Source organism: Juglans regia, chromosome 3 (assembly GCF_001411555.2).
Source record: "Juglans regia cultivar Chandler chromosome 3, Walnut 2.0, whole genome shotgun sequence".
NCBI classification, from domain to species: domain Eukaryota; kingdom Viridiplantae; phylum Streptophyta; class Magnoliopsida; order Fagales; family Juglandaceae; genus Juglans; species Juglans regia.
Genome location: NC_049903.1, coordinates 28,734,853 through 28,755,767, shown reverse-complemented (window position 1 = coordinate 28,755,767; position 20,915 = coordinate 28,734,853). Strand labels below are relative to the sequence as shown.

Below are 20,915 nucleotides of genomic sequence, written 5' to 3'. Positions count from 1 at the left end.
GGTGGAATTATAGTTGTAGGTCCTGGCAAAACTAACATCTCATACGTTCATAAGGTAATTAAGTTCCTCATCATAACCTGTCACCTTTCTCTTTTGTCTTCATGCCCAGAACATGGTTAATCATCAATATGACTATTGTGATATATTTGTTATTGATCAATGATTTCCTTTTGTTCCTAAACCACAGATAAAATAACTTGTATATTTTTACACTTCCTATAACCTTATCTAAATATAATTTCTTATAAAATGAAGATCAGAGTGGAGTATCAAAAGACTCCACTAAAGATTTTAAAGTTCTAAGCTTTTATGCTAGGTACTACTCTAATTAGTTGTAAAATTTGTTTATTTCTTTTTGATTAGGACAAAGAAGCTGGGGATGATCCTGACATCAAAGATATTTTGAAAGCTTGTTGTTCATCATGAAGAAGAAATGATGAATTTGCTGAAATTCTCTATCAGATTTTACTTAATTCATTTCTATTTTCTATTTGCACACTTAACTCATACAAACACACCAGCACTATTTTATTCCAGCTGCTTCCAACCTTGAACAGTGAGTACTCTAGGTTTATGGGGTAATTTAGAATGTTTACAAATAATATTTTTCTTGAAAAAAGATCGAGAAATGTAAACAACACCTTGAGAGCACACAAAACACCCTAACAATAAGTAAATCCTGATCCTGCCATATATGATGCGTGTTTCCTCAATTGTGGGAGTGAAACTGTAGTCAAGGGTATGACATTCAGCTTCCTGCAAAAGAGAAATTCTTGTGACACACATTTCATTGTAGGCCGAGACTTTGGCTGAGTGTGCAGGCATGCAAATGCTATTGTAGCGATAAGCAAAATCTCTTGTCCAATTAGACGATTTGGAGGTAGTAGGCGTTGGTCTAATATTTCATTTAGCATCATATTTTGAGATGATGATGATGATGATGATGATAATGAGGACAAGAGTTCTCTCGGATGACTTCCCATTAATACTTCTAATGCCACCACTCCAAAGCTATATACATTGCATTTTTCAGTAACTGTCATCGTGTAGGCAAACTCTATAGAAAAAGAAAAAAACATTGAGAATGACTAAATACGATCAATGAACAGTAATACATCTAATTAATTTGATAATTTTAATCTAACAGTAAAATTATTGAATGAAGAATAATATTTAATCAAGTTATTGATAATAATCTTTAGTTTTCAAAATACAAGTCTTTTAAAGAGGGAATATAAAGACATGACAACTTCATTATATAATATTCTAAAAAATAAACAAAGTTCACAAAAATAGGTTCTATCTTCAACTATTTATTTTTTTAATTTTTATTCCAGTAGAGGATATGATTTGATTATAGGAAGCTACTATATTATTATATTATTGCTAATTGCAAACTATTCCGATATGGTTTCATATCCCACTGTCCAAATGTATTATTATTAAATAACATATGTGATTTTGCTAAACATATAATTAAATGAAGGACAAATATATATAATTAAATTTATAATTTAAGATTATTGGGATATTAGATTTTATTATATGTCTTTTTAGTTTTATCAACTCAATATCCTTTTAGCTTAATTGGTGATAACGGTTCATAAATTGTAAATTTGACAAAAAAAGTAATGAAAAATAATCTTAAAAAATATTTAGACACATGACTAATGGAATAATCGTATTCAATATTCTTAATTAAAAATAATTTAAATGACATTGATGTGGTAGAAATAACCAATTAATAATTTACCTGGAGCAATATAACCATAAGTGCCAACAACCAATGTTTGATTGGAGGAGTCAGGATCAAGGAGTTTAGCAGTTTCAAAGTCAAATATAAAACCTTGGAATTCGGAGTTCAGCAAAATGTTGTTGGATGATATATCTCTATGAACAATTGTCTGGATGCATTCATGATGCATGTAAGATAAAGCGCGTGCTGTGTCTTTGATGATGTTTACCCTCTTGCTCCAATCCAGTTCCATAACTTCATCAACGTTTCTTAGGACACAAAATAGGCTTCCCCTTTCCATGTACTTATAAATTAAAAATCTGCATCTTTTATGTACACAGAACCCATGTGGCTTCACAATATTTCGATGTCGAATCTCAGTTAATACCCTTACCTCATTTATAAAACTCCTATAGAAAACTGGATTGTCAGCCTCTCTCTGATGAAGTTTCTTTAAGGCAACCACATTTCTGCTTGGTAACTCTGCTCTATAAATGCTGCCATAACTACCGGTTCCAATGCAATATCTGATGTCAAAATCTTTAGTTGCTTCAATGATGTCTTCATATGCAATATGTCTGTCATAATTCCATATCGAGAATAAGTTTCCATTCTTAGATTCTCTTAACTCAAACTGATTTTCCTTGAACACACAACGAGATAAGAGAATACCCCCAATAACTAGGAGTTCGAGGAAAGTGGTGATGGGAGCAAAAATTTTTATTTTGGTTACAATTGATTTTTTGCTTTTGGGACATGGAGGAAAAATATTGAATTGGCCGCATAAATCCCTATTGCCAGTTAATGTGTGGGATTTATGATGCCGATCAAAACCGTCTGGAATTTGACCCTTCAAAGAATTGTATGACAAGTCAATTGCTTTTATATAAATGAGAGAAGGGGGGATATGGCCCGTAAGGTTATTGTAGCTAAAATCCAAAATCGGGCTACTACAACACTCCCAAATGCAATGGGTATTTCTCATTTAATAAAGTTATGACTAAGGTTAACATATTTCACCCAATAAAGATTATCCTTGTGATGGGGAATGCTTCCAGTTAAGTAGTTTACACTAAGGTCTAAATATTCTAAATAAGTTAAATTATCCCAAATGAGAGGGATTGGACCGACGAACATGTTCGAACCAAGGTCTAAATAGGTTAGACTTTTCAGCATTCCTATTTCGGAGGGAATAGATCCATTGATTTTATTCTGATTAAGGGTTAAGTATATCAAATTAGTTAAATGGCCCAGAGTGGAAGGGAATGGACTGACGAGCATATTTGAACCAAGGTCTAAATAGGTTAGATTTTTTAGCATCCATTTTTTGGAGGGAATGGATCCATTGATTTTGTTTTGGTACAGGACTAAATATCTCAAATTAATTAAATAGCCCAGCGTGAAAGGGATTGGATCGACGAGTATGTTCGAAGAAAGGTATAAAGTGATTAGATTTTTCAACATTCCTATTTCCGGAGGAATGGATCCATTGATCTGATTCTGATGAAGGTCTAAAAATCTCTAATTAGTTAAATGGCTCAGAGTGGTAGGGATTGGACCGATGAGCAAGTTCCAAGTAAGGTTAAAATCGGTTAGATTTTTTAACATCCCTATCTCAAGTGGGATGAGCCCCGTAAGGTTGTTCTCTTGAAGATCAAGACTAACTAAATTTGGAAAGAAAGAGAAGTTAAGTTTGATCAACTGACCTCCCAAACTTTGAAAAGATCTATCGATGGTTGTGACGCTTCCACCAACATTGCAAGTGATACCATCCCAGTGGCAAGCACTTGAATAATTACTACTGGCTAGGGCAGTAGTGGACAGCCACCACCCAGTCTCCTGCAAAGCTTTGGCCTGTTTAAGTAGCTGGTGAAGTGCATTATCCAAATACTTTCCGCATAATAAAATCCAGATAGCCCATGCTACTATTGATATAGAAATGGAAAGAGAGACTGCTGCCATTTTTTTGAGTAAGTAATAACCGATTAGTAGTAGACTAGACTTGTATATATAAGAAAAGATACTCTCAAGCTAGGCCTTCGAAATAATTGAATGAATCATCCCAAAAATTTTCATAAAATGAATACATTTATTCCTTGAAATCGATCCTCTCGACTTCTCCTTCAGCTCCGGTGGTTTCGAAACAGATCAGAGAGAGAGAGAGAACACTTTCGAAACTTGAGGAAAATAGTTCAAAAGTTTGAAACAAATAAAAGTTACAGCAGAATTTTATGTTATGGCCAATTAACTCTGCTCCCCATGTTTTGACTCTCTTCGCGTGGAACGCACTCGAAATCTGACATTCTTAATTGATTGTGGCTTAAATGTATGGGCCCCCCTATTCAAGGCACTTAAAGGGATTCGGTAATCGGTACGCCTATATCACTGACGAAAGAAGGCCGATAATAGCCGCCTCATCAATGATCATTAACTCCCATTAATGATGTGTCTCTTTTTTTTCTTTTTCTCCTTTTCTATACAATAATCTGACCTCGAAAATATCTTAGTAAAGAATTTTGGATTAAATAATATCTCATCTTTTGTAAAATAAAAAAATTTATATTTACAAAAGTTGATAGATAAAACTTTTTATTTATCAATACATTATTGATATAAAAATTTGTCATATCAATCAATTTAAAAAAACGTAATATATTTCGACGTTTTATTATCATTAAAACGAATCTCATAACATATATGATTATACACGTCAATTTGTACCACTTTAATAACGCTACATCCTTGGTTAGAAAAAAAATCAATGAAAAATATCATTCATGGAAATATGAATATACTATTATATCAATCTACATATAAAATTGTTAAATATATAAAAATAATAATTATTTTATTATATTAAATTATATCAATTTATAAATTTATTTTTATATAATTATTTTAATTGTATCTAAAATATTTATGGAGGATTGTCATGTAACAAGTTTGAGAATTAGTTGAGGTTCTGGACATTTGGAAAGTTAGTGGGGGAATGGTGAGGGGATGTGAACACGTGGGACTCTCTCCTCCAACTTCCAAAAATCCAAGCTGAAATTCTACGGCCCCTCACTCTATGACTGATACTTGAGATGCTCTTGCCACGTCATACACACGTGTCAATAGAATTTGTTTTTTTTTAATATTTTACTGAATACGTGCCAATGGAATTGCTCCGACTCCTTTGTCATTTTTCTCCCTTCTTTCATTCACTAAATAATTAATCTAGGATTAAGTTACTAAAGTTTAATCAAATAAATAAATGGATAGAAATATAAAATCGATAGTAGGTTTTATATAATTTATTGATATTTACACGACTGTTTCAATAAGTTTTAAATCTTGAATAAATATTAAATAAGTTATTTTATTTTCAAATTAATGTGTAAAATATACTATCTTTATTACTTAAATAATAATATTTGAAATATATATATCAAATTAAATCATGTTATGTAATTATTTAATTATATATACTCTTCACATCGACTTGAGAACAGAATCCTTTGTATTAAATAAGATGAGCATATAAAATTAAATGAATTCTCAACATTTATTTTTCTTAATAGTTTACTAATTTAATTTGATACAAAAGAATGAGTAATTCTTTTTTTTTTTTATTTATTTATAAAGGGGGTTGGGGGGTTTCGAACCCAAATTTTCCATTTAGAGAATTGAGTCATATGTCATCAGGTCATCAGTCTCCTGACAGAATGAATAATTCTATATACAACCGTAAAGTACATAAATGCCGCGTAATCGTTTTGAAAAAGAGTGCAGTTCACTATTAAAAAATTAATTTTGTTCATGTAGATCCCATCTTTTATTTATTCTTTTCAAACCGATTATGCGGTAGTTACATAATTCACGATTATAAATATATTTTTCTATTAATTTTTGGTTGAAAAAGGAGTTGACGAAACAATATAACTATGCATTATGGTATGGTAACAGTATTTTATTACCATCCATAAAAAAAAATAATAATAAAAAAATCAAATTAATTGAAAATTTGTTCTTAAATGCCCTTACAAATTACTCTCGAAGTCCTTGCGAAGAAAAGGAGTTGGCATGGCCAACATATAGAGAAATTTCGACTCCTAAACTTTGATTCAACACGATTCTACAATTTTATACTTTATAGCACAAAGAGGCTGTACAAATATACATTTTCCAGAATATGTCGGTGGTGAGATATCTTTAGTAATAGTGAAATAAAAAATAAATGAAATGTTAAGCATACAAAGAGAATTACAATAATAAAACTCGCATATAATTATGGTTGGATTTGATCTATCATATAAACTTTACGATGCAAAAACTATATGTACGATCTAATGTATTATATTAAGAGTGTTGATGAAATATATAATAATATAATAAAAATTATAATGAAATTAATATTCAAACGAAATCAGTTTAGACTAAGGTACGGAAATTTCGCTCTCTTTAAAGAGATTCAAGCCCTCTGCAGTGTATAAAATCTTAAATTAACCGGTGTAACAGAACTCATCTTGATTTGACTCATTCAAAATATAACAGTCCAACTGATCGTCATATGACTCAAGCCTACTCTACACAAGTGGTTGATTCCAAACCAACACTCAAAAAATACACATTTATTTTATCTAGAAATACTCTGAAAAGTATCTATGTACACTTCTACTAATTTTTTCTATAATATTGTACGGAAAAAACAACACCACACTGAAATGAAAAGATCGACACTTGACGGCCGCCAACCTCCATCAATATTTAAAACAAATCAAATACACTCATAGTTGTGCAATGAAATGATGAATAAATTAAGTAACATATTTCCAAAAAATGGCAGAATGAACAATCAGCCACTACCAAATCAAAAAGAAAAAACCAACGGCTGAAACTTAAGGACCATTAACTAAGAGCCGGTAAGAAATTAACTGATAAAATTAAAGTTCAAACGGCTTGGTTGTAAAACGGACGATAATGAACATTTAAAAAACAATTGAGCAACTAAAACATTAAATACAACCAATTTAAAGAGATGAACGTTATTGATAAATACTATTTATTAAAAAATACCAACATTCTCCCACTATTTTTTAATAAAATAAAAATAAAAATATTAGAGAACTACTTCTAGACAAAGAATGATTATTACGTATCATGAAAGAGTGCTCTGCATTGAACTCTCACTTATTGCAATAAAAATCTTTACTCCAGATTCAGTATGAGTTTTAGACTTGAACTATGACTACTTAGGTGAAATAAAGAATTATTGCTCACACATAGTAATCCAGGTATTAACATGAGTTTTATTAGCCAGCACATTACGGCCTTGTACTCATCTCGGTTTTATGAGTATATTTGAAAATAAACCCAAATCTCATAGAGAGCGGCCCCACTCTCACACAAACATATGTGAAATCTGTCAAGGGTGCTCCTGTACTTCTTACACTCTACTCATAAGAACTATAGAAATTCATTAAGAGTTTCTCCCAAAACTCATCCCCATAACATTACAGGATAAATGCACTCACATCATATGAATGATAAATAAAATAAGTAGTGCATTTCTTATGACCATCATATGATTCGTTTTTCCTATTGAACCCAATTCTCAAGATCTCTGATCCTCAGGTTGGGTATCCACATACAATGAATTAATACAAATACGCTACTTTCTTAAAAATAGATTTCGGTTTTACAAAACTACTCTCGATTTTCTATAAAATTATAAAATAATTATAAGACAGTTATAAGTAGATCGTTTTCCGCCCTAATTTTATAATATTCTTTATATATCTAACATCTTTTTTAAAGCTATACAATGAGAAGCTTAGCTGGTTTGTTTTTAGAGATTGAGATGAGATTATATGAGATGAGTTGAGATTAAAGTTAAAAAGTTGAATAAGATATTGTTAGAATATATTTTTTAATATTATTTTTATTTTGAGATTTGAAAAAGTTGAATTGTTTATTTTATTTTTATTTTGAGATTTGAAATAGTTGAATTGTTTATTTTATTTTGTGTGGAGATTTGGAAAAGTTGTAATGATGAGGTAAGATGAGATGAGATGTTTCCTGAAAACAAACGAGGCTCAGGTACTCTAGCTGGTTTGATAAAATTCATCCGACAAGAAGACCATATTCTTTTCCCAAGCACAAGGATCGTCCAAATATTCAAATTCAATGATAAGTCTTGGAAAAATTATCTAACTTATTGATAAGTCACATATCTCTCTAACTCATTTTTTGTCCTAGTTTTGTCAGTTAGGCTAAAAAAAACACTTTCTTGTCGGGAAGACTTGAAATTTTATAACTTCAATTAATCAAATTTAACTCCAATTAAATTGAGTAAATTGTACTAATATTATTATTTTGTTAAGATTTTTGCGTCAATAATTTATTCATACAGCCAATAATAAGATTTAACTAGTTAAAAATATTGGGCAAGAAACAGAACTCGATTGAAAAAATTATTGTTGGACGTATTGTTTGGTCTTTACTTTTTAGATCTTATAATTTGTCAACGAGAAAAGATTTCCGCACTGACCCCGTCAAAGATCACTTCGATGGACGTGGAGACTTTTCTCACCCGACCCCACGTTTGGGGCGGATGAGAAAATTGCCCAAATTTATCAATACAAATAGAAATTGAAAGCACGGGCTGCCAATGGCCAAACGGCCACCGTAAAAGCTTTCTTGAAGTTTATACTTCATTTCTAAATTGATTTTCATTGTATTTGAGGTGTTAGGAAATGACTGAGTTTGACTCAGCTATTTCTATCTCGTAAAGTTCGAACGTTATACATACAAAATGAGGAAGACGACATACACGTTCGCAAGTTAATCATATAATGTGCGCATGTGCTACGTATTGAGAGTACATACGAATATATATTTTATATTCGAACGAACATTTGTAACGGCCGCATGTATGATCGTTCAAATTCTTGATCGGTACATACGAGTGAACGTTATTTGTAATTCATTCGAATGTAAAACTTTCAGTTGCCATAAACCAAATATATGTTTGAACTAATAGTTATGTACGTTCGAACGTATTATTGAATACGTTAAAGAACTTCCTCACGTGCAAACGTGATATGTTTGGTATATTCGAATGTGTGTTTAGGCTATCACGCTCGAATGTAACTCATCTTAGACTGGATGATACTATTGAGGAACTTAACGTGCGAACATAACAACAAAAACATGCGCACGTTTATGCTTAATGTCTGAACGTGATATGTTACGTTCGAACGTGTTCCCAAAATAATTTAGATTATAGTACATAATATGCATCATAATATTAATATTGCTCAATTTTTTTTCTTTATTTAAGGATATGACTCATCTTTTGATGACTAGGAAAAGGGGGAGGGAAGGTACAAGTGAGGACACATCTCGAATTGGGGCTCGAACAGTTATGTCTGAACGAGAAGTCATGATCAACCACTTTCATGAAATCATATGGGAGCAAAAGAGCGTTCGAGACGTGTTTGTTACAAGAGGCTAGATGAGTATCTGCACATTGAGGGGTATCATCCCCCTCAATGGTTTGAGAGTTTTATATGGCGATGTGGTCCTTACCTAAGGATGCATCCTCTCACACTGTGACAGTACGCGGTGTTCAGTTTGAGGTCTCGGCATATGTCATCGCCGAGCTTCTGGAGATCCGTCGTGTAGTTAGATATTGACTGCAGGAGATGCTCAGCCTATGGATGGATCATGAGTAGATGCAGATGTAGGCACTTCTGCATCATCAGCTAGCCCAGTTGACCAGTCAGAGGTTGATGATTCTGATAAGGAGGATGGTCGCCGAGATGAGGATTTCTACATTCTCACTGGGAGTGACCGTGACCGGATCGATAGGAAGAACTCATTAATTCATGTACAGCTCCACCCTTTTTTCCGCATGTTGCATTTTATTGTTGCAACAAATGTGGATCCTGTGGGACATAAGGTCACATTTAGCCGGACTCGCGCACAATTCCTTAAATGAGTGGCACGTGGAGATCCCATCGATTTGCCACTTTGTATTTTTGAGAGGATCTGTTACAATGGGAGCGTCATCTCCACGGACAACCTCCCATATGGAGTCCTCATTATCAAGCTATTACTGGCCCGGGATGTGCAACCCAAGGTGGAGGAGTGGATGAGTGACCAGATGAGCCCCATCGACATGACCACACACCGTCGGAGCATTGGACAGGGGAGGGGCTATGCTCGACGTCAGCCTGGCCCTGTACCAGATCTTGTTCCTCCCACTTAGTCTAAACCTAGTGTTGGGAGTACTAGCCAGCCGTCGATGGGTACATATATGGGAGATGTGCATCCTGCTTGGGTTGATGCATTTTTCTTAGATATTACTACGCACATCAACCAAAAGATCACGTCAGTAGAAGAGAATGTTGGAGCTTTGGTCACCAATGATCTCCATCGGATAGATATACTAAACGCAAAGGTTAAAACATTGACGGACGATTTTAATAAATATGTAAATGGCACATTCTGAGTATTTTATACTTTATTTTTATCATATGTAATGAACAATATTATTTAATATATTTTCAGTTTTTGAATTTCAATTTTCAATCTTTTTTAATGTTAGCTTGTACAACTATAATATTAAATCACTGCATTTCAATTATCAATCTTTTTTAATTTGAAATATCAAACTTTAATATTAAATCAATTATTGTTCACACGTAAGAATCAAGAACATTTGAACGTTGACGCAAAAAATTTTCACGTAAGTAGCGTTCACGTTCGAATGCCCAGTGAACGTTCTAACATGAAAATGTATACATTCAAACATAATGTAATTTCTCATCTACCTTCAATGACGGTTTCCACAAACCGTCATAGAAAATGCTTTTCTTTGATGGTTTGGGCACTGTCACAATTTATAAACAGTCACAAAACTAATTTCTCTTGTAGTGCCACCTAGCTAGTTGAACTCCCAGACAAGGGGATGAATGAGATATTGCATATTTTACTCTTTTTTTAAAATCACATTCCCCCTCCCAAATAAGGTGTAAGTAAGGCATAAAAACAGTTAGGCTCCATTTGTTTTGAAGTATAACTATTATGTTATGGATACTGTTTTGAGCAAAATTCTTTGCAAGAAAACAACTGCTTTTTGGTGTTTGGTTGTCACGAAAATAGTTCATTTTTTTCTTTTTATTATTCGGTTAGCATAAAATTTTGTTTTCAATTATAGAGTTTCTTCTAGGTTCTTCATTGTTGGGCAACCTTCTCCTGGGTTTCTTCTGATTTGTTGTTCTCCTCTGTTTGGCTACTACAAAACCAGAGGTTACATAATTGGAAAATGATGGGTTATACTGTTGATTATTGTTTGGGGCCTTGAACAGAGGAAATTGATTAGATAGCCTGTTCGAATTTCTGTCAAATTATTTTTGTTCTGCAGTTATTTGTTCCCTTCATTTAATTTGCTTTTTAAATATTTAGAATGAAAGCATAAATAAACTTTAAATTTATCAGTTTTATTTATTTATTTATTTCTTGTAGCCAGATCATGATTACCATTGCATTTTTTTTATTTGTGAATCTTCGTTTTCTTTCTGAAAATCTTATACATTGAGGATTCTATGACTAACACTTGTAAATTTGGAGTACAGACCTAGTATTGGAGAGGGATGGGAAGAACAAGATGGGATTTCAAGCTCAAAGATGAAAGATGAGTCTTTCATTTGAGAGGGAGAGAAGGGTTGGTGCAGGTGCTGATGGGAACGGAGAGGCTTACTGCTTGGAGAGAACGGATGATTGTTCGTCTGGAGAAGGGTTATGCAGGTGCAGTACAATGAGAATGGGAGAATGGAGAGAATGGAAGAATTATGTGTGGAGAAGGAAATAGATGGGAGGGAATCGCCTGCTTTGAGATGCAACAAGTCTTTGTTTGGATGGCTTACGTGTCAAGATACAATTGGCCAGTGTGAAATTTGGTTTTAAACCCATCCGTCTCCAAGCTTTTCCCTAATGCATCACATTATAACCTTTTTCAGTTTTCCTGGAAAATTCAAAGAAGTTTCAATTGATTTTGATACTATCCGAGAAGTTATATATAAAAAAATAAAATAGTTCAGAGTCATTATAAAAGAGAGAGGAAGAAATACAAAACCCCTACTTCATGATCTATCTGCAATGGGGACGAAAAAGAAAACCTAATTATGGTCAAAGTTTTCCTGTGGAAGCTTTCTTGGGTGATTTACAGCTTATTAATCTTTTTATTCTTTCACCACCTCTCTCTCTAGAAAAAACCAAACCCTCTCTCTCTCGCATCGCAACTCGCTCGTCCGAATCTAGCTGTGGGGAAGGGGAGCTTTGGCCCCTTCTTCCTCTTCCTCTTCCTCTCCTCCCTCTCCTCGCCGACCCTTCGTCTCCGGTGGGTCTTGTTTGGTTTTTTTTTATAATTTTTTTCAAGTTTTCAGCCGAATAAAGGTGGTAGCCGTTTTGAGCTTCTCTAATGACTATTGTCCGACACGTGCACCACCGGGAGAAGCCCCACCCGTCGATCTTGCGGTCGACTGGATTGGGTGCCAATCAGAGCGACACGTTGCGCCAACGCACGGTTTAAAGGAAACGCGTGAGGTACTCAAACTACCGTCATTCATCTTTCGTCGACACCATGCACAGCAACTCAGGGCCCAGTGACTTCGGCAACGTCTTGACCGGCTGAACGACTCCTTCCCAGTGTGGCGCACCACTGATGCTTTCCATTTTGTTTTTTCCGATTATGTTTGGTGTTGTTGGTGGTGTTTCTGCATTTTCGACTTTATGTCGGTGTGTTTTTCTCGATGTTTGTTTGTTGAGTTTTTTATAAATAGGAAAATAAAGTGAAATAGGCTATTGGACTTTTGTCCATAGTGGTGTTTGGTTCCTCCCTCCTCCGTGTTAGGAGGATGGGTGTGTTGTTCACTTCTCCTCCTTTGGAGGATGGAGTTTTGATGAGAGGTATTTTTCCTTCTGTTTTAATATAGAGAAAGATACTCTCTTTTTGAGAGTTTTCATGAAATTTAGACAATGCCAGTCGCAAAGTTTTTCTGTACGGGTTGCTTACAACTAATGTTAGTTTGACTTGTAATTTTGAGTCACAGATGTAACTTCTTTTTATAGAATGAAATTAAGTCTATTTCTTATGAAATAAAATAAAAAAAATCTTTTTATTTTTTCTTTATGGTCAAAGTTACACATTGTTGTGAAGAGATAAAAGCACTGGGACCTGTCCCAACGTCGGTGCCTTCGTCCCTAATTCTATGGCTAATATCGGGAGATTTTGGTGGTGGGTAAATGTCATGCAATGGCATAAGTTGGTATTTAAAATTCTTGAGTTGGTTTTCCAAATTTTTTGAGTTTGCAACCAATGTTTTTGAATTTTTGCTCACCATACCAGCCCTCTCAAAACCCAATCAAGCACCAGAAAATGAGAAAAACAGTTTACCAAAAATAACTTTAGAACCAAACAAACATAGTCTAATTAACACAAACAGTAAAACATAAACAACAATAATAATTCATGGCAAGCTCGGCATCTCATAGTTCAAATAGAGTGAGTCTTAGCTACTTGTCACAAATCAAACAATTAAATCATCACAAATATCGACTAGACACATATATGATGAGGAACTCTACAATTTTGAGTTAAAACTCGATCTACTTCAAGGAATATTCTAGCAGAGTCATGGATATTAATTGGCAAGAACTCCCAAATATATCAACAAATGAAACGAGCATGACAGACATCACTTAGTTATGAACTAATAATATTGAAACATTAGCGAATATAGATTTTTTTTTATCGTACAACCAGCTAAAAACCATTTCGCTAAATAGTAAGCAAGAATGAGAGATTTCAGAGTAGAAAAAAAAAAAGATAAAAAAATGGAGAAAATTAGCGCACTTCTAAAGCTAGCCTGCGTGAAAAATAATAAGAATCCAAAGTAATATGAGCTCCAACAAACAGATCAGGGACATAAAACTAGTTGTGAGAGCGGGCCGAAGGAGACGAGATCGTCGTTAGCTCCAACAAACAGATCAGGGATAGAAAACCAGTTGTGACAGCGGGCCGAAGGAGACGAGATCGTCGTTAGCTCTAACGAACAAATAAGGGTAATTGTAAATATGTATGGATGTTTCATGAGGAAACCAATGGCACTCTTCACGTGTATTTTAAGGGTAAATATGTGACTAACAATGTTATACTTCACTGAAATAATTTCTCACCCATTACCCCAATTTTTTATCAAGGAAATAACATAAATTTTTGAAGTAACTTGCAGCAGTAACTTGCAGCAGTCTTCAAAGGAGGTATGTTTCTAAAGAATTTGTATACTATGTGAATTCTATTATATCAGCAGTGGTACATCAAGTTCTACTTTGGTTTTACTATCAATAGAGTAAAATGGAAACATGGAGATGAGATGGTATCTCTGGTTCAATTACATGTGCACTTTTGGTTCCATTTTGTTTTAAATTTCTTGTTTATATTTAAGTTCTTATAGTGTTTCTATCTTGAAATATCAATTAGTCTATAATAAAGGAGTCTGTGTGGATATGGAACCATTGTTTCTGTTGCTAATTGATGATGATGACGATAACGCAATAATGTGATAATGATAAGGATGAGATGGTGAAGGTTTGGTGATGGCAGCAATTCATTGTTGCAAAGTAGCATGTATTGTGAAAAGACCTTACTACTCATCAAAGTAGGGGTGTAAAAGAATGAATGAGAAATCTGTTGAATTTTATGTTGTAGAAATATGTGTCGATATGGAACCATTGTTTTTGTTAGCAATTGATGATGATGATAACAACAATAATGTGATAATGATGAGGATGAGATGGTGAAGGCTTGGTGATGGCACCAATGACGGTGTGATTCATGTTGTTGCAAAGCAGCCTGCATTATGGAAAGACCTTATATTACTCCTCAAAGCAAGGGTGCAAAAGAATGAAAATGAAATCTGTTTAATTGAAAAAATTGTAATGTGTCTTAACTTTGCAGCCTGCTAATAAAACTTGTTGTTTGTTTCAGAAGTTTATGCCGACCTGACCCACTATTCGTATGAGGCTTTCCAATTTGTCTCAGGGGTTTCAACTACATTCACTCCTAAAGTATGTGAAAATCCCTTTTTGGTAACTCTACTAGTACTTGTGGCTTACATAAGGTGCTTGTGAAAATTAGCACTTTGTGATTGCATCTAGGAATTCTTAGTTTAGTTGTTTCTGTGACACTATAGGCAGGTCTCAAGATAATACTGTTATACATGGAAGGTTATCGACAAGACTGGAAGTTTTCATTTGAAAAGGACATCGTGACTAGAGGTGGCTGGTATGCAAAACATCTTGTTGCAACTACTGTGTATATATATATATATATTTTATGATGAGATCAAAGTATCCAGTTATGTACTTTTCTTGAACTCCTAACAACTATCAACAAAACGTGCATCTTGACTTGACTTCATGGTATTATCAACAGAACCTAGATCCATCACAACTAAATCCCCTTGGTGGCTTAAACAGGATCCCGATGAAGCCACCAAAGAAATCTAATAACAGTTGACTCTACACTAATGCGTAAATTGAAAAACAAAAAGTATAGAAGTGTATAGATTATAAGGCTTGCCTTCAATAGGGCAATTGGTTTAATGATCTTTACATATTTTTGCTAAGCTTGTCAAATATGAGTTGTCTGCTGCTAGGGTAGAAAATATTTTTTTCTTAGTGATGATTTTTTTCCTATTTTTAAAATTAACAAGTGGAAGTTTGTTGTTTCTTAGGCAGAAAGGTGGAATTATAGTTGCAGGTCCTGGCAAAACTAACATCTCATTCGTTCACAAGGTAATTAAGTTCCACATCATAGCGTGTCCCCTTTCTCTTTTTTCCTCATGCCCAGAGCACTGTTAATCATCAATATGACCATTGTTATCTATTTGTTATTGATCAATAGTTTCCTTTTTTTCCTAACAAATTTTGTAACCTTATCTAAATATATTTTCTTATACAACTAAGATCGGAGAGGAGTATCGAAAGACTCCACTCAAGGCTTTAAAGTTCTGAGCTCTTATGCTAGATACTACTCTAACTAGATGTAAAATTTGTTGATTTCTTTTTGTGTAGGACAAATAAGCTGGGGAAGATCCTAATATCAAAGAAGTTCTGAAAGCCTGTTGTTCATGAAGAAGAAATGACGAGTCTGCTAAAATTCTCTATTAGATTTTACTTAATTCACTTATACTTTCTATTTGCACACTTATCTCATACAAACACATCGGCCCCATTCTGTTTCAGCCACTTCCAACCTTGAAAAGTGAGTAGTTTAGGTTTATGGGGTGATTTAGAATGCTTACAAATAATATTTTTCTTGAAAATAGGCCGATAAAGGTAAACGACACATTGACATCACACAAAACACCTTAACAATAAGCAAATCCTGATCCAGCCACATATGATGCTTGTTTCCTCAGTTGCAGGAGTGAAACCCTAGTCAAGGGTATGACATTTGGCTTCCTGGGAGAGAGAAATTCTTGTGACACACATTTCATTAAAGGCCGAGACTTTGGCTGAGTGTGCAGGCATGCAAATGCTATTGTAGCAACAAGCAAAATCTCTTGTCCAATTAGACGATTTGGAGGTGGTAGGCGTTGGTCTAATATTTCATTTAGCATCATATTTTGAGATGATGATGATAATGAGGATAGGAGTTCTCCTGGATGCCTTCCCATTAATACTTCTAGTGCCACCACTCCAAAGCTATATACATCGCATTTTGCAGTAACTGTCATCGTGTAGGCAAACTCTATAGAGAAAGGAAAAAACGATGAGGACTAAATACATTTAATGAATAGTAATACATCTAATTAATTTGATAATTATAATTTAACAGTAAAATTATTGAATGAAGAATAATATTTAATCAAGTTATCGATAATAATCTGTAGGTTTTAAAATACAAATCTTTTAAATAAAGATGTGACAACTTCATTATATAATATTTTGAAAAATAAACAAAGTTCACAAAAAATTGGTTCTAGCATCAACTATTTACATTTTTAATTATTTTGCGTAGAGGATATAATTTGAATCTAAATTTTTTTATAAATTTTAAAAAACATTTTAAATTTATTTGAAATATCTTAAAATAAAATATTTAGAATCTATATATGATATTCTTAATTGATATCTTAGATTATTTAGCTAGCTCGCACATTATTCGATCAATCTAGGACTAGTATTTTATGATTTTTAAATCATGAAACTTTGAGTAAAGGAAGGTACTATATATTATTATTATATTATTGCTAGTTACAAATTATTCCTATGTAGTATGATTATCCACTCTCCAAATGTATTATTATTAACTAATATATGTGATTATGCTAAACATATAATTAAATGAAAAACAAATATATCTAATTAAATTTATAATTTAAGATTATTGGGATTTTAGATTTTATTGCATGTCTTTTTAGTTTTATCAATTTAATATCCTTTTAGCTTAATTTGTGATAACGATTCATAAATTGTAAATCTGACAAAAAAACAAAAAATCAAAAGAAAAATAATCTTGAAAAATATTTAGATACATGACTAATGGAATAATTATATTCAATATTCTTAATTAAATAATTTAAATGACATTGTTGTGGTAGGAATAACCAATTAACAATTTACCTGGGGCAATGTAACCATAAGTGCCAGCAACCAATGTTTGATTGGAGGAGTCAGGATCAAGGAGTTTAGCAGTTCCAAAGTCAGATATAAAACCTTGAAATTCGGAGTTCAGCAAAATGTTGTTGGATGATATATCTCTATGAACAATTGTTGGGATGCATTCATGATGCATGTATGATAAGGCGTGTGCTGTGCCTTTGATGATGTTTACCCTCTTGCTCCAATCCAGTTCCATAGCTTCATCAACATTTCTTAGGACACAAAATAGGCTTCCCCTTTCCATGTACTCATAAATTAAAAATTTGCATCCTTTATGTACACAGAACCCATGCAGCTTCACAATATTTCGATGTCTTATCTCTGTTAACACCCTTACCTCATTTATAAAACTCTTATAGAAACCTAGATTCTCAGCCTCTCTCTGATGAAGTTTCTTTAAGGCAACCACATTTCCGCTTGGTAATTTTGCTCTGTAAACACTTCCATAACCACCAGTTCCAATGCAATATCTGATGTCAAAATCCTCTGTTGCTTCAATAATGTCTTCATATGCAATATGTCCGTCATAATTCCATATCGAGAATATGTTTCCATTCTTTGATCCCCTAGACTCAATCTGGTTTTTCTTGAACATGTAACGGGACAAGAAAATACCCCCTCCAATAAACAGGAATCCGAGGAAAATGCTGATGGGTACAAAAGTTTCTATTTCGGTTATGATTGATTTTTTACCTTTTGGACATGGAGGGAATATCTTGAACTGACCGCATAAATCCTTATTGCCATTTAATGTGTGGGAGGTATGATACAGAGCATAACCATCTGGAATTTGACCCTCCAAAGAATTATGTGATAAGTTGAGTCTATGTATACCAGTGAGAGAAGATGGAATGTTGCCCGTAAGATTATTGTAGCTAAGATCCAAGGTATATAGAGGGGCAATCATCCCAAGTGCGCTAGGTATTTCTCCACTAATAAAGTTTTGGCTAAGGTTAAGGTAGCTCAAATCTTTAAGCATCTCTATTTCAGGAGGAATGGATCCATTGATTTTGTTCTGACGAAGGACTAAATATTCCAAATTAATCAAATGACCCAAAGTGGAAGGGATTGGACCGACGAGCATGTTCGAAGAAAGGTATAAAAGGGTCAGATTTTTAAGCATCCCTATCTCAAGGGGAATGGATCCATTGATTTGATTTTGACTAAAGTCTAAATATTCCAAATTAATCAAATGACCCAAAGTGGAAGGGATTGGACCGACAAGCATGTTCGAAGAAAGGTATAAAGAGGTCAGATTTTTCAGCATCCATATTTCAAGGGGAATGGATCCATTGATTTGGTTCCCACCAAGGTCTAAATATTCCAAATTAATCAAATGACCCAAAGTGGAAGGGATTGAACCGACGAGCATGTTGTAACTAAGTCTTAAATAGACCAAGTTCTTTAACATCCCTATCTCAAGTGGGATACACCCCGTAAGGAAGTTCATACTAAGATTAAGACTGACTAAATTTGGGAAGAAAGAGAAGTTGAGTTTGATCAACTGACCTCCCAAACCTTGATAAAATCTATCGATGGTTGTGATGCTTCCATCAGCATTGCAAGTAATACCATCCCAGTGGCATGCACTTGAATAATTACTACTGGCTTGGGCATGAGTAGTGGACGGCCACCACCCAGTCTCCTGCAAAGCCTTGGCTTGTTTAAGTTGAAGGGCATGAGATGACCCAGATGCAGCAACAACAAGCTGCTGAAGTGCATTATCCAAACACTTTCCGCATAATAAGATCCAGATAGCCCATATCGTTAGTATCGGTATGGAAATAGAAATGGAGGTTGTTGCCATTTTAATTTATGAGTAAGTAATGATGGATTAGTACTAGGCTAGACTTGTATATATAAGAAAAGATACTCTCAAGCTAGGCTGGCCTGTGAAATAATTGAACGAATCATCCTGGAAATGTCCATGAATGAATATTCATCCTAGCCTGAATTGAAATTTCCTTTTGAAAGCCAATTATACATTTATTCCTTGAAATCGACCCTCAAGACTTGTCCTGCATGCATGCGACGACTCATTGACTAATATTCATGTATTAATTATATATAGGTCCGGCTATTTAATGTTCGACGTATTGTTTGGTCTTTACTTTTTAGTTCTTTTTTTTTTTTTTGTCTAAGCAATTGAGCACGCATTTCGCTGATAAAATAGAAAGTGAGATATATTAAAAGGAGTAGTAGTGTTAAGAAAGTAAATAAAAGAAAATAACAAGGTTCATTTGCTTATTAAAAATTTTGAAAAACCTAATCAAATTCTCCAAAAAATATGAAACTCTCTTCTAACCTTTTAATTTTAATTGATATATTTTAATTTTAGAGAAAAATATTTAGTTGATATCTGAAAAATAAAAAACTCAGAGGGCCCAAGGGGAACAATAACAACTCTATCGACTCCATTAACTCTACAACAACCCCCCTGTGGTGGTTGTTAGAAATAAGGGACTTTTTGGTAAAATATGGCTAGTCAGGTCAATAGCCCACTATTTGAGCAGAATTCCCGAGAAGCGTCCTGAACATCTACAAAAGAGTTGCAGGAACTATACTCATTTGCTTTTACCGATAAAATGACATGAATTAAAATTAAAAATTAAATAATATATTATTATAATATATTTTTTTAATATTATTTTTATTTAAAAAATTGAAAAATTGATTTATTTATTTTATTTTATATAAAAATTTAATAAACTTATAATAATTAGTTGAAATGAAATAATTAAGAGAAGTTGTGATCGAAAACAAACGAGACCAAACAAATGAAATAAAAATTATAATAATTAATATCTCTTTTGTGACTTTTTAATAAGAAAAAAAAAACCTAAAAAACCAATTATTTGGGATATAAATATCTATTTCTGTGCTTGGTTTAATGGTGATAATAATTAATGGTTAGTTAAGTGCATGCGTTCTTCAAAATTTGATTATATATGTAAAAGGGAACAAAATAAAGAGTTTTGAGTTTCGGAATTGACTGTTTGACGAGTGATATTTGCGTTAATTCTTTACATTTTTCTTTGTTGTTTTATTATTTTAGAGTCCTTGTAATGAAGAAGAAATGTTTCACACCACTGACATATATATAATAATAAGATTTTAATTAGTTGAAATGATTGGACAAGAACCAAAACTCATTTTATTGTTTGGTCTGGAGGCAGGGAATCAAAATTTCCACGTCATAAATTGCTGAGGTCGAGGTCGAGGTTTAATTAATCAGTTCCGCTATGTACAGTCTTCAGCTGTAGTCGCAGTGCAGTCGGTTGATGTGGCAGCTGTTATAAAATAAAAATTAAAAACTTAAAAATTAAAAAAAAAAAAAAACAGAGGGCAGTGCATTTCGGATTCCGCTTTGCTTCTCCGCTTCTCGTCTTCTTCCTCTGATTTGGTGATTTGTGCTTCTCTTCAGCCAGAAACTTTCTTCGGCGATTTTCTCTGAATGCTACTA

The 20,915-nt window shown here is 33.5% G+C and overlaps 2 protein-coding genes across 2 annotated transcripts; both read right to left on the bottom strand.

The window, feature by feature from the left end:
* Positions 1-515: 515 nt before the first annotated feature.
* Positions 516-3,697, bottom strand: LOC118343770 (MDIS1-interacting receptor like kinase 2-like). Its single transcript, XM_035688765.1, has 3 exons — positions 3,442-3,697; positions 1,754-2,416; positions 516-1,057 (listed from the first exon to the last, which is right to left on the bottom strand). Exons 1-3 carry the CDS (start codon positions 3,695-3,697, stop codon positions 663-665), a joined length of 1,314 nt encoding a protein of 437 aa, XP_035544658.1. The 3' UTR covers positions 516-662.
* Positions 3,698-15,961: 12,264 nt separating this feature from the next.
* Positions 15,962-19,259, bottom strand: LOC108997617 (MDIS1-interacting receptor like kinase 2-like). Its single transcript, XM_018973970.2, has 2 exons — positions 17,414-19,259; positions 15,962-16,538 (listed from the first exon to the last, which is right to left on the bottom strand). The coding sequence occupies exons 1-2, from the start codon at positions 19,257-19,259 to the stop codon at positions 16,156-16,158; spliced, it is 2,229 nt and encodes a 742-aa protein (XP_018829515.1). The 3' UTR covers positions 15,962-16,155.
* Positions 19,260-20,915: the final 1,656 nt, after the last annotated feature.

Excerpts from the sequence above, each read along its gene's own strand:
- LOC118343770 (XM_035688765.1), bottom strand. The coding sequence starts at position 3,697 with ATGGCAGCAGTCTCTCTTTCCATTTCTATATCAATAGTAGCATGGGCT. Across the intron at positions 2,417-3,441 it reads ATCTTTTCAAAGTTTGGGAG|TTATTGGGGGTATTCTCTTA; the intron begins GTCAGTTGATCA and ends TCGAACTCCTAG. Across the intron at positions 1,058-1,753 it reads TTATGGTTATATTGCTCCAG|AGTTTGCCTACACGATGACA; the intron begins GTAAATTATTAA and ends CTTTTTCTATAG.
- LOC108997617 (XM_018973970.2), bottom strand. The coding sequence starts at position 19,259 with ATGGCAACAACCTCCATTTCTATTTCCATACCGATACTAACGATATGG. Across the intron at positions 16,539-17,413 it reads TTATGGTTACATTGCCCCAG|AGTTTGCCTACACGATGACA; the intron begins GTAAATTGTTAA and ends CTTTCTCTATAG.